This window comes from Varanus komodoensis, unplaced genomic scaffold (assembly GCF_004798865.1).
Source record: "Varanus komodoensis strain SLA01 unplaced genomic scaffold, ASM479886v1 scaffold4, whole genome shotgun sequence".
Lineage (NCBI taxonomy): Eukaryota > Metazoa > Chordata > Lepidosauria > Squamata > Varanidae > Varanus > Varanus komodoensis.
The window spans coordinates 20,210,714-20,224,701 of NW_025335941.1; the positions used below are offsets into that span (position 1 = coordinate 20,210,714).

The 13,988-nt window shown below is 38.2% G+C and overlaps 1 protein-coding gene across 1 annotated transcript in view; it reads left to right on the plus strand.

Moving 5' to 3' along the window:
- The window catches only part of TMPRSS15 (transmembrane serine protease 15), a 66,887-nt gene that overhangs the window by 16,830 nt on the left and 36,069 nt on the right, over positions 1-13,988 (plus strand). The window contains exons 5-9 of the mRNA XM_044441752.1: positions 4,302-4,343; positions 4,530-4,568; positions 6,701-6,820; positions 10,592-10,700; positions 13,372-13,481. Coding sequence (XP_044297687.1) covers positions 4,302-4,343; positions 4,530-4,568; positions 6,701-6,820; positions 10,592-10,700; positions 13,372-13,481 — 420 coding nt within the window. The remainder of the gene's footprint in view (positions 1-4,301; positions 4,344-4,529; positions 4,569-6,700; positions 6,821-10,591; positions 10,701-13,371; positions 13,482-13,988) is intronic.

Genomic DNA, 13,988 nt, shown 5'->3' on the forward strand with positions numbered 1-13,988 from the left:
ATAAGTTACTCAGAAGAGAAACAGAATCTCTTTACTGCTCTTTCTAAAATCACCTGGGTCACTCTCAGCGATAGCCACTCAACCAACAGCAAAATGCTGGAATAACCAAAGAATCATAGAATAGTAGAACTGGAAGGGGCCAGAGGGCCATTGAGTTCAACCCCCTTGTCAGTGCAGAATACCAAGTTAACCATCCCTCTAAGATGGCTGTTCAGTTGCATCATGAATGCCTTTAGTGTGGGCGAGCCCACAACATCCCTAGGTAATTGATTCCATTTTCTTACTGCCAGGTAGTTTTTCCTGATATCTAGCCAGAATCTTGTTTCCTGTAACTTGAGCCCATTATTCTGTGCCCTGCACTCTGGGATGATTGCGAAGAGATCCTGGCCTTTCCTTTTGTGACAACCTTTCAAGTATTTGTAGAATGCTACCATATGTCCCCTCAGTTTTCTCTTCTCAAGGCTAAAGATGCCCAATTCTTTCAATCTCCTTTCACAGGGCTTTGTTTCCAGCCCCTAGATCATCCTTGTTGCCCTCCTCTGAACCCTTTCCAGCTTGTCTGCATCTTTCTTAAACTGTGGTGCCCAGAACTGGATATACTACCCAAAAGAGGCCTGACCAGTGCTGTGTAGAGGGGAACTAGTATTTCATTGGAGATGGAAGTGATACTTCTATTTATGCAGCCTAAAATAGCGCTGCTCTTTTTTGTAGCCACATCACACTATTGACTCATATGCAGCTTGTGATCTACAACAATGCCAAGATCCTTCTCACTTGCAGCATTGTTCAGCCAAGTATTCCCCATCTTGTAACAATGCATTCAGTTTCTTTCTCCTAAGTGAGAACTTGGCATTCATCCTTATTGAATTTCATTTTGTTGTTTCAGCCCAGTGGTCCAACCTATTAAGGTCGCTTTGAATCTTGTTTCTATCTTCCAGGGTATTATCTATCCCACCCACTTTTGCATCATTTACAAATCTGAGCATTGTTCCCTGACTTCCTCAACAAAATCATGAATAAAGAAGGTTGACGAGCACTGGGCCCAGGACTGGGCCCAGATACCCACTTGCTATCTCTCCCCAGTTTGAGAAGGTGCCATTGATAAGCCACTCTTCGAGACTGATCCTGTAACCACCTGTGGATCCATGTGATAGTTGTTCCATCTAGCCCACTTTTTGCTAGTTTGCTAATCAGGAAATAATGGGGCACTTTTTCAAGAGCTTTGTTGAAGTCAAGAAAGACTATGTCCACAGCATTCCCACAGTCCATCAGGGAGATTACCCAACTGAAAATGAAATTGAATTAGTCGGGCAAGATTTGTCCTTGAGAAATTCATGCTGGATTCTAGTAATCTATGCATTGTTTTCAAGATGTTTGCAAATGAACTGCTTTATAATCTGTTCCAGAATTTTCCCAGGGATTGATGATCAACTAACTGGTCTTCAGTTCCCAGATTCTTTTCTTTTTTTTCACCCTTTCATGAAAATATGGACAACATTAGTTTTTCTCCAGTCATCTGACACTTCTGTTCTCCAAGATTTCTCAAAGATAATAGACAGTGCCATTGATAGTTCTTCCATCAGATCCTTTATGATGCTAGAATGGATTTCATCAGGTTCTGGGGATCTGTATACATTATACAAAATCAAATGATCTTTGACCATTTGGCTATAAATCTTGAGCTTCCATCCTGCTCTTTCAGTGTATACTACCCCTTCATCAGGAAGACCACAGATCTTCTTTTGGGAAAAAGCTAAGTCAAAGTAGGAATTGAGCACTTCTGCCTTTTCTAATAGTTGAATCCTAATTTCTTTCCTCTATCTTTTACTATGGACATATTTGAATAAGGCTTTTTGTTGCTTTTAGCATCCTTCACTAACCTCAATTCATTCCTAGGTTTAGCCTTCCTGATGCCTTCCCTGTAATTCTGTGGTACCTGCCTGTATGCTTTCTTTGTTACCTGGCCTTCTTTCCAGTTTTGGTTTTCGTATTAATCATAACTGGCTCTTTTTACTCACTGTGGTGTTTCTTCCCTGTTTTCCTCCTCTGCCTGGATCCTGTGTGTGTTTGAGAGAGAGAGAGAGAGATCTCCAAATTGTCAGCTAGTGGCAGCCACCTCCAGGTGCCAAAGCAGCACATCGGAGAGGGTGTCACCCCACCCCACCCCTTTTAAGTGAAAAACAATTGCCCTCTTTTTTCATTTTTAAAAGATACTTAGCTGGATTTGTGCAAGCAGGGAGCTGTATGCTTGTGGAGTCTGAAATGGGAGGATCCATGTGGGTAATATCCTGGATGTGCAATGCTGTCAAAGTGCAGCAGGTGTCAGTCATGAACATTGACCCATAAATATTTCCTGGGTTTTTCTATAGGACATATGCATAGCATATGCATATTTCTGCCAATCCACCTTAATTATCCCTGTCAAAAACTTGAAAAGAAAGCCTGAGATTTGACAGCTGACAAAGTTCCTGTAAATTAGGTCACTTGTACTTTCCTAGTGCCTAGAAACTTGGGAAATGGTAGAAAAAATGATAGAGTCCTGAAAAATCTCAGGTACAGCAACAACAGCAGAGGCTCTCACTGCAAACCTGATTATCTACTGGTCATGCTGAAAGATTACTTGCAGCTTTGTTTTCTCCCGACATCTCACATTTTAACAGCTGTGAAGAGAGTGAGAAGTTCAAAACGGATTTATTTGCAGCCTCTCTGTGTCAGCTTCCAAGGCTGATTCCTCCTGTGCTTTAATAAGCAGACACTTCGCAGGACATTGCCCACAAGAAACTTCCCAGTTGGACCTCCTTATGGACCTCCATGAGCACACATCTCTGAACTTGTGCAAGTCCAAGTAAACGATTAACCAAAAATAAATAAATTAATAAATCGTGCAAATGTCTTGCTCTTAAAAAAATCCAAGAGTATGGAATGGGCTTCCACAGGAGGTGGTTGAAGCTCCATCAGTGAAAATGTTCAAGGATAGGCTGGATATGCATGTGGTAGGCATATCACGAGCAGAGCCAGCTGGACCCAGGGGTCAGACTAGATGGCCCAGGATACCTCTTCTGACTTGCTATTTTTCTATGTTTCTAAGTTAGGAGGGCAGCTAATTTGAGTTATCTGCTCTTGCCAAGAAATAGATTCCAAACTCATTCTCTCGCCCTGATTTTCAACCAAATGGAATTAGCTTCATCCTCAGGGAGGTCCCACCTTCTTATGGGCCAGATGGTAGGAATATGAGACACTACTCAATTGACCTGCTATCTTGAGCTGGTTTTGGAAAATGGGACTGATTATGTTACATCCCTCCTTCTCTGGTCATTCTTGTTCAACCATCTTTCCAAGAATCAGAGGTGGTCTGGTTCATACCAGTCACTGAGATTGGTTTTGGAACTTGCTAGCCTTGGCAATTCAGCTAAGAGTTTCAATCCTGCTTCTTCTTCCAGTTCTTATTCAGGGCTTCTCTACATGAGGCATTTATTATGATCTTGATCTCTCACTAATGGAATTTTGCAAGACCTTTTCATGAAGTAGTTATCTTTCAAGGCCTCTCCCAAATTTTCTAGCCTTTTCATGGGTGTGTGTTTTTTTTTTTTTTTTTTTTTTTTTTTTGGAAAATCTGGAAAATTAAAACCTGGTGTGAATTTTAAGCTATGATAAACTTTAACAACATGCTCATGAACAAACAAAAATCTATGATGCTACAGATATACCAAAGTGTCACCTTGGGGTGGCTTAATAGATTCTATAGAAAAGTAGAGAAATACAAGAAATAAAGAACTCCATCTTAAGGATACATTTTTCTTTCACAAGGATACAAAGGAACCCAACATGCAGCAGGTAAAACTCCTTCATGTGCCGAAGCCCTCAGAGTCTGAGGTAACCATCTTGCAATGGTGTATTTTAGAACAGGACCCTTCCTTATAATCGCCCCCCCCCCCCCCCCAAAAAAGCAGGAAGGGACTACAAGGTGCTTTAAGCTGCCAAGTGCAGTAGGATACTGGCTGGAGGACCAAGTAGGAAGGTGTGAGAGGAGAACCCATGGGATGCCTCCTTGTCTGTGAATTATTCTCAGGTTTAGTTAGTGCAGTGCATGTGATACACTGTTTGACCACAGGACTACTAATGTACAAACTTTAGCAACTAATAGTGAGGAAATCTGGACAAAATAATTATTGATCTTTGCTAGCCAAGGAAATAAATTCATATACTTTTTTTCAAATTGCTGCCTAAAACTTATAAGCCTAAAACTTATGAATGGAAATAAAATACGTATGAGAAATAATGTTTGTATTTTTGCTTTGCAGATATGGAAGCATTTAGTACTAGCAGTCCTTCAACAACACCTGGTTAGTAAATAAAAATGTATCCAGTAGTTATATTGGAAATCTGGACAAAATATTGATGGTTTCCAAGAGCCAAAGCTATTATAAGTTTTCATATTATTGCATAAATATTTCAGGGTGAATCAAGGGAATGTTCATGCCTTTAATAATGTTCAGTCTTCTGGTTTTTTATTTTATTTTGTTCTGCAGGTCTCGGAACTTTTAGTACAGGCAGTCATTTGACATCCAGTTATTTGACATCATCAGGTCTGTAATACACTGTATCATAATAAAATAGGATTTCTTTGGATCAATGATACTAGGTATATTTGCACTCCAAACAGACTTTGTTCATTATCTTTTCTATCTGCACTTTCACGATGAACCAGTAGACTAGAATCTGATGTGAACAATATTGTCTGTTCAACTATAGATCTATTTTGATAACCAGAGCCTGGATCACTTAGGGGATATTAGGGTCATTTATTCATAAAGGTACACTTCAGAAAGCTTGTTATGAAGGTATATTTGTATTGTTCTGTGTTGGAAAGAGAAATGGCAATAGAAGAAAAACATTTTAAGATAAAATCACATTCTTTCTCCAGCAGATGGCATTGTGGTTTAGTTTTCTGCAATGCAGAAAAAAAGAAGGAAATTAAATTTGTCCTTTGTAAGCATTGTTATAAATATCAATAAAAGTGCTTTTGTCAGTGAACTTTACAAAACCCTGAACTGAAGAGCATACGTTGAGTAACAGCACTGGCAAAGCTGTGCTCATGGAAAGGTATAAAGCCACATTTTCCTTTTACAGCAGAAGTGGGAAACCTGTACATCTTCAGTTGTTTTGGGCCACAGTTCCCATCAGCCCTAGCCAACATAGTCAATATCAAGGAATATTCCCAATGCATCTGAAGGGTCACAAATTCTCTGCCCTGTGTTAAAACAAGGAACTTTAACTAGAACTAACCTCAACATATGGTCCCTCCACATAACCTATCTCAACAAGTTGTGCTTTGTGCTGCAGTCCCTGAATTTTGTTCCACCACCCACAACTATATACTGATATATGCAACTGGAATGCGGAAACATTACAAAACACAATATTCCCATATCTCTACACACAAAGCTAGTGATTTGCATTGATCTATGTTTGTTTGTATCACACGCCCCAAGTCACGTGCTGCCACTCACTTCTCAGTTTGCAATGACACATCTAGTCAGGATACATAAGTTACATGCCCCAAAAAAAGAACAGAAAAAATGATGTCTAGTATCTTCTCAAAACTAAGATTTTGTGTGCAATTTATAGTACTATAGTAATTGAAGGTGCTGGTTATCACCTACAAAGCCCTTAACAGCTTGGGACCTGGTTACCTAAAGGAGTGCCTGCGTCCATACGTGCCCTCCCGCCCCTTGAGATCGGCGGCAGAGGCCCTTCTTCGGGAGCCCTCCGTGTAGGACATTAGGAGGGTGAGTACCCGGAGGAGGGCCTTCTCTGCAGTGGCGCCCAATCTATGGAATGCACTCCCCAGAGAGGTCCGCCTGGCACCGTCGTTATTTGCTTTTCGGTGCCAGGTCAAGACCTTTTTATTTAAACGTCATTTTAATTGTTGATTTTATTTATTGATTTTAAATCTGCTGCCAGGATGTTTCCAGTATTTTATGTATTTTGTATAGAAATATATTTATTTCTGTATTAGATGCCGCCCCAAGGCTTATGCAAATGGGGCAGCATACAAGTTGTCCAAATAAATAAATAAATAAATAGAATGGACATTTTTTATTGACACCACATCTCAGGATTCATTTCTGGTGCAGCTACATGGCTAAGTGCTTTGTATACAAAAAGTTCCAGGTTCAGTCGTGGAGATTTTCATGCAGGAGTAAGATAGAGTCCAAGCTGAACCCTTGGAAAGCCACTGGCAATGCCATTTATAGTCTCAGTTAAGGGGAGCAGTGATGAGGAGATGTCCCCACTGAGCAGGAAGATCAATTTAAATCTGTTTCTAGGAACAGTATCTTTCCCCCTGTACTCTATATCCTTCTAGAACAGGTGTAAGGAACCCCGTCCAGATCTTAAAGTTTCCCACTCCTTTAGAATAAGGAAACTTTCTCTAGAAAGAGGGAAAAAACAAAAATAGAAGAAGAAAGGAAGGTCTAGTTGTTAGACACAGATTTAAATTAAAGTCTGCTTCATTTCTAAATACCTGGACTGAAAATGCAAACAATAACTATGTTTTCTCTATAACTATGTTGTAGAGAAAAAATTGAAGATTTGTGACTTTTTTCATACATTAGAGACACTGTTTTGAAATTTAAAGAAGCCAAAAACAAGCAGATTTTTTTCATAATGCCATTTTCCTTTTACAAAATTATTTTAGTGAAATGTTTGCCTCCTGATGAACTATGTGCTGATGGTGTAAACTGCATAGGAAGCGAATACTTTTGTGATGGAGTATCAAACTGTCCAGATGGTTCTGATGAATACAAAAGAGTATGTGGTAAGAATCCAAGCTTCTACTATTAGCCTTTGAACCTCTGTGAATCTCTCAACGTCATGAACTATTAAAAAACAAACAAACAACAAACCCAACAACAGTATTTGTTTAACCTATCAGGAATGTCTGTGTGTGTGTGTGTGTGCGCGCGCGCGCGCAGATAGAGCAGGGAAAGAAAGAGATTTATCCATACATTTTTGCTTATGCAGACAATGATAAATGACTTACTATAGTAAAATTAGTCCTATGGAAAAATGTTCCAGTCTGCAAGGGAATTTATGCAATTCATCTCTATTACAATGTAGTGATGCTTTGAAATGTAAGAACCAGCTTTCACTGCTCGGAATTAATGCTGGAGATTTGCTCTGCGTGTGTATACTATGTCTGTTACCAATATGATCATCAAATGAGGTAGTTCCTCTGGGCTTTCACCAAAGCTCCATACTCTGGCTGGAAAAAGACACCTGGAGAATAACACCAGCTTTAGCTTCAGGACCTGTGAAGATTTAAGGCCAAAATATATGTTACAATGAAATGCATCATTTAGTTTCACATTTATTTATCTCCTTCAAATACTAGTGCCAGTGTTAGCTTCCCTTACTATGCAAATAACTAAATGGAAAGGCAGTTTTTTTTGCTGGAGCTGCAGTTTTAAAAGAACAAAAGCAAAACAAAACTCCACATATTTTTTGTTCTCAATCCTGAACTGGTTGCTTTTCCACAACCTGTATTTGAGCTAAAACTTAAGTAAAATGCAAATCCAGGATTCAGATTGAATGTAATGTGGATTTTGGAACTTAAAGTAGCTGTAGTAGCCAAGGAACAAAAGGATGCCAAACTTAAAGCCCTGTTCAGGTTTTGAAACTGTTATTTGCACTACTAGGGAAAGTCAGGATAACTGTATTAGCATCACCATTGTCACCTGCCTGATGAAGAGGCTGGTTTTCTGCAGGGGAAAGCTTCCTGTATCCATGGAAGTTCTCCCTGAAATGTAGACCTCCATCCTGCTCTCTTCTGGGAATTTTGAGCTACTGTTCACTGTTTATTATAAATCCTGGACATTTCCAGTTGAGTTCATTTGATCATCATGAGCCAGATTATCATGCCAACCAGGAATGCTTTGTTTGCCTAGAGTTAGTCAATGTGCAAACACTTTTCATTGTCTTGTTTTATATCTTTTTTTCATGTTACACTCATAGATCTGGCTTTGCATATCACAGAGATTATACATAGACCCTATCTGTGCACGAGGACCTATGGGTTGGTTCCTGTGTACCTGCCCATTTCCACTGCAATACATATGTTTATTGTTTATCGTTATAAACATCCATTGTTTATTGCAGTGGGACTAGGCAGGATCTGACACCCATATTCACTCCTGCTGTATCTTCAGCAACCCATGGTTAAAAAATGGTGGGTTGTCAGCAACATGCACACCAGGTCATAATGATACACATAACAAAGTTGTTTCAATTTCATTTACTTTTTCTCTAAAACATGCTCTCTGGAAGGCTTGGAAGTTGAAATGTCTTGTGTGATGACAGTCTAATACTTTAACAATTCCTAAATGCTTAGCATTGGAAATGAAGAGCTCTATTAGGCTTCTTAGTTCATTTAGCAGTTAGCAGGGGACAGCAACAAGAACAGAAGTAAACCATCTGCACTGCTAAAATGGATGCCAAATATTCTTGGTTTGTAATTTTTCAGTGATGTCCCATTCCCAAAAGGGTCATATCTTTTTCATAATAGTTCAACATGATCTGGTGTCTGAGGAGCTATGTCAAATTGAACAATAAGAGCTAGAGCAGTTTTATAAATATTCTTGCTGACAAAAGAACCTATTTGGTAGAACTGTGCCCTGTGCTATTCAATCCCCATTATTATTCCTTTAGCAAATTCAGCATATGCTAGAGGTATAAAGATATAGTACAGGAAGAGTGTGATTCTAACAGTTTCTTCCTGCTGCTATCAGAAGCCAGTGAAATCAATTAAATTCTCAGTTGAAATGCAGACAACAGGTGACATAGCTAACCTTTATTTCCTAGTTTTAATGATGAAATGTCTCTACCAGAGCCCCGTGGCAAAATTCAGCTTTAGAAAGTCTGAAGCATACCTGCACTAAAACATTGTCAATAGTAGTAAAATGAAAAGGTGTAGCGGTATGTAGAAAAACTGAATAAATTTATTAAGCTATTGCTTAATTTAAAAGAAGTTATGCTCATAGAACTATAGTGGGGTAGGGGTATCCTTCCATTTAAAAAAACACTAGCATGCGCGCGCGCACACACACACACACAGAGTGCTTTTTTTGTAAGAAAAAAGGTGCCAGAACTCATGAAATCATTTACCTTTCACATGTAGTCAATCACTGTACACACACCCACACACGTCAGTTGTGTAGCAAAACATAACGGTCGCCGCCCACAGTAAGCACTCAGCGTGTGACCACAGGACCAATCACAAGCCGAGCAGCGCCACAAGCCAAGCAGCAGCATCACAACCAGCACAGACGACGTACGCATGCATCGGATTCAACACACAAGCAGCCCGCGTGCACCATTTTAACGATTTTGCCACCAACCTGCTATGCTTGACAGGGCGATTCAAATCTACATGGACCAAACATCAAATTTTCAAAAGTTACTTTTAAAACTTGGAAAATCTGTTGAAAAAAGGTGCCAGAACTCCATTCTGGTGCATTCTATGACAAAAAAAGCACTGTGTGTGTGTGTGTGTGTGTGTAACTTTGTGTAACCTTTCAGCACAGTTAGGTTAGGTTAGATATAGGGGCTTGGTTGTGCTTAGCTTAGGCCCACTGAAATTAATGGGGTTTAAATTAGTTGTGTCAAATACAAGATGGATTGATTCCATAAAGGAAGGAAGGCCCTTCCATTTACAAGAACTGAGCAGGGTGGTCATGGATAGGACATTTTGGAGAGCTTTCATTCATAGGGTAACCATAAGTTGAAGACAACTTGAAGACACATATCAACAACAAAACTGGTTGTGACTGACTTCTTCCATTGATTTCAGTGAATACATTCCAAGCATGACCAAATCTGGATCATAAGCTTTTTAGAATGGATTGGCTGTGAAGAAATTAAGCACTTTCTCCATTATCCTAATGATAAGAATATTTTCTTAGAACATTTTAATGAATTGGTACGAAGAAACATGATCAACTAAGCTGTGGTCTCATTTGAATATTGTGTGTAAGCCTTTGTTGCTCCATATTCAGAATACAAGATTACTTCAAGATGAGATGTAGGGAATATTTGCCATAGGCATGTGATTCCTGTCTCTTGTATAAAGAGTACTCTCCATCTGAAGAGGTCTTTTAGGGATTGTTAATATATTCTTTCTAGCATAATGGTTTAAGGGAGTGATAAAGACCGTCGAGAAAGGAAATTCAAGGAAGAAGCCAGGAATTGCCATTCCTGTCTTGGAGTGTTGGTAGCAGTTACTGTCACCTACTAACCATCTTTTGCTACTCATGCTACTGAAAATCAATCTGAATGTCACACAGTAGAATAGGGACACCTGAAAACAAGACATTTTAGTCCTTAACAAAATTATAGAACTTGAACCTATATTCTGTCTGCTAACATAAACAATTTGTCTCAAAACTGGAAGGATGGGGAGCCATTCTTTTCATACCATGTTGCTTAGGTGGAATGATTTGAAAACACCATCTTGTTTCAGTTTGATCAGAGATTGCAACAATCTCTTTCTGACTTTCAATTAATTGAAAAGATAATGATTATTTATTTACAGCTACATCCTGTGATGGAAAATTTATTCTGACTGGCTCCTCCGGATCTTTCCATTCTATTAATTATCCAGAGCCCTATAATTCAAGCATTGTTTGCCGATGGATTATACAGTAAGTCACTTCACAATGTTCCATCTTAGAGTCTATTTGCTTTTGCAGATGAAATGCAAGTACTTTTTTCTATGCAAAAATCTATACTAAATATGCATGCTTTCCAAATCAGGCAGTGCCTCTTGAGGCTTGGAATAAAACAGAGTCAACATTTTAAATCCCTACCTCATAGGTGTCTCCAGCAAGCTATTTTCTGGAGCATTTTCTGTCTATCTAAGAAAACTTCTGGGGTGGAAGAGGATATATTTTAATCTATGTGGCAAGCTGGTGCACATAAATGGACTAATAGGACTTTCATTTAGCATCTTTTCAGTTCACAAATATTATAATTTACATTTGATTTGGCAGGACTGAATATTAAAATTTGTGGTGAGCAAAAAAGCTCCAGTTCATCAAATACTACAATGTACATTTAAGGGGGGTGTATGGTATTTCTGGAAGCATTCACCAAATTGCATGTTACCTGATATCTCCAGTCCACATGATGACAGAAATATACTGATCACCTACACATGTTGCTTCTTATGGGAAAAAAATCCTCCGAAGGAGAAGCATTATTTTAAATTTTAATCTAAAGCAGGTCCAAGATAATCTGTTAATTTGTTTTGACTTTTTTTTTTTTGCAAACTTCCCACTTTTATGAGCTCTGCTTATAAAACATATATTTTCATTTCCTCAGTCAATGTTGTGCTTCTTTCCTGAACAAAGATATAATAACATTATTCTTTTTAATAAATGCAGAAAATAACTGGACTGCAGTCAAATTACCTCATCATATTAAATTAACCAAATATCCCTTACTGAGTTACTTTTCCCCACATTTGTCCAGAGTTCTTTTATTGTCAGATACCATTTTCCATGCCTCTTCTATCTACACAAGTGGTAACAAAAGGATAAATAAAGAAGGATTATAAGAATGTAGTCCACTGAACCTTCCAAACTGACACTGACAAGCATATTGAAATGGTAGTGGTTTATCATTTTGATATATATTTGATCCCTTTAGGGGAATGCAACCAGAAAGGAAAATAAGTTATCAAATTCAAAGCAATGTGCAGTTTTAAAGTTCATGGTTACATTCTGAACATTCTAGATTTTTGTATTCGTAGAAAGATAAGGAAGACATATCAATGGAAATGAGGGATGTTTCTGATATGGTATGACTGTTCATGATATCATGTCTATGATATTCATGTATCACTTTCAGATGGTCAGATTTATGCCCACCTGGCACACGTGTTCAGTCCACTGTGCTCCATCATTTTCTAAATGAGTTTTCTCTGGAATAATGTCTTTCCAAAGCAAAGCAAAGCAAAATAAATATCTAGCCATTCCAAACTGAGGTATCTTAGTATTACTTAAGTATTGGTACAGTCATACAATCTGTTGCATCTAAAAGTTTGTACACACTGTATTTGTATGTGATGAAAATTCTCAAAGAGGCAGCTGTGTGAGTTCCATTCCTTATGAAGTGGCCATTCTGTTAACATGCAGAGTTTGGGTATTCCAGATGTTCATGATTACAGAAGAAAGAAGATATAAAATGAGAAATGCACGGCTCTTAAGTTCCAAGTGGACAATGTCATATGGAACAACAAAAATATTGTGGCACTGTAAATACTAACACATTCCTTCTTACATAAGCTTTTGGGGGCATAGTCTATTTCATCAAATGTATGAACTGTTAATTTCATCAGATCCATTTTTACACGCTGACAGCAGGGAGGGAGATGTAAGCTGTGTTGCGACAAGATATTGCAATGAAAAAAAGTGCCGGTCAACAAATGTTAAAGTTATTATCAATGGCTGTACTTTTTGCTTTTAACTTTTTCTGAGGAATATTATTTATTATTTCAACCATCATGGTATTATCAACCAAACATAAACTCTATAAAAAAGAATAAAAGTAAAACAGAAGTCTCTATCAACATTAAACTGCTGAATGTCCATTAGGGACCACACAAAATACAGCCAAAATAAAAATTAAAACTAAAATATTACATATTTAATTTAAAAATACAGTAAATACCACTCATATATTGAAAGTATTAAATCCTTCCAATGTATCATATTGGCCTCAACAAAACTTCCCCTTGGTTTTTGGGCAGTCACTACATCTTACATCTCTGTCAAGCATTCTGGCAACATAACAGTAGTGACACCCATGGTTGGTAGGTTCCACTCTTGCATAACCCATTCTTACTGGGTTCACATGGCATGACAACTCCTGGGCAGGATTTGCCTGTTCAAAATGGTAGCTGCATGAATCCTTCAGGGACTGTAGCTTTAATAGAGATGTTCTCACCAACTCTTCCAAGTTTTCAGTAACATCTAAAGACCTGTTTGTTCAGTCAAGTCTTTGATTGAATTTGTTTATTTCATTACAGCATTATGTGAATTGTTGAACTCTGTATTCCTGTTTTGCCATATGTGATTGTTTCTGTCTGTCTGTCTATTGGGTGTTTTTTTTTTTTGATTGGTTTATTTTTATGATTTTATTGTTTTTTGTTGGTTGTACCTGCATTAGGCTTTTATACTGAAATCCAAGTAATAATTTTTATAAATAGAAAAATACCTGCTCTTTATACCTTTCTATGGATCATGTCAATTTCAATACAGTGGAATAGTTATTACATGTTTTAACATTTTGTCCTATTTTTGTTTGTTTTAGTGTAAATCAAGACCAGTCTATTAAACTCAACTTTAGTGCTTTTCATACCCAGAATTATGTGGACACGCTAAGCATTTATGAGGGTGTTGGCCCAACAAAGATTCTAAGAGGCAAGAGTCTCTCTCTCTCTCTCTCTCCCTCTCTCTCTGTTTGTGTGTGTGTGTGTGTGTGTGTGTGTGATTGTAACAACAACCAGCCATTCCATTTTTCATCATAAACTGTTGCATACTGCCATGTGGTAAGCACAATGCTCTCGCAGAGTTTTGCACATGTTGCTGGGAGCTCCTACATGAACAGACTTGCATAGCACCTCATGTCCATTCCTTTCAACATTTTCCATTTTTTTATTTCACTGTGTGACAATTACACATGTGCTATTCAATTGCATGGGCTTTTATTTGATCACACTTTTATTATTTATTCCCCTTCCATCTTTCAATTGTTCTGTGAGTTATAAGGAAAGAAACAGCTTGCCTCTTCTCTGGGGTGGAAAACAGATAACCAGGTATACCAGTGGAAATAATAATGCTCGGCTCTTCATGGGACAGTTATCTCAGAAAGGATTAGTTTGCTCCCTGAGAAGCTAGAACAACACAGAGGGTGACTTTAAGCAGCAA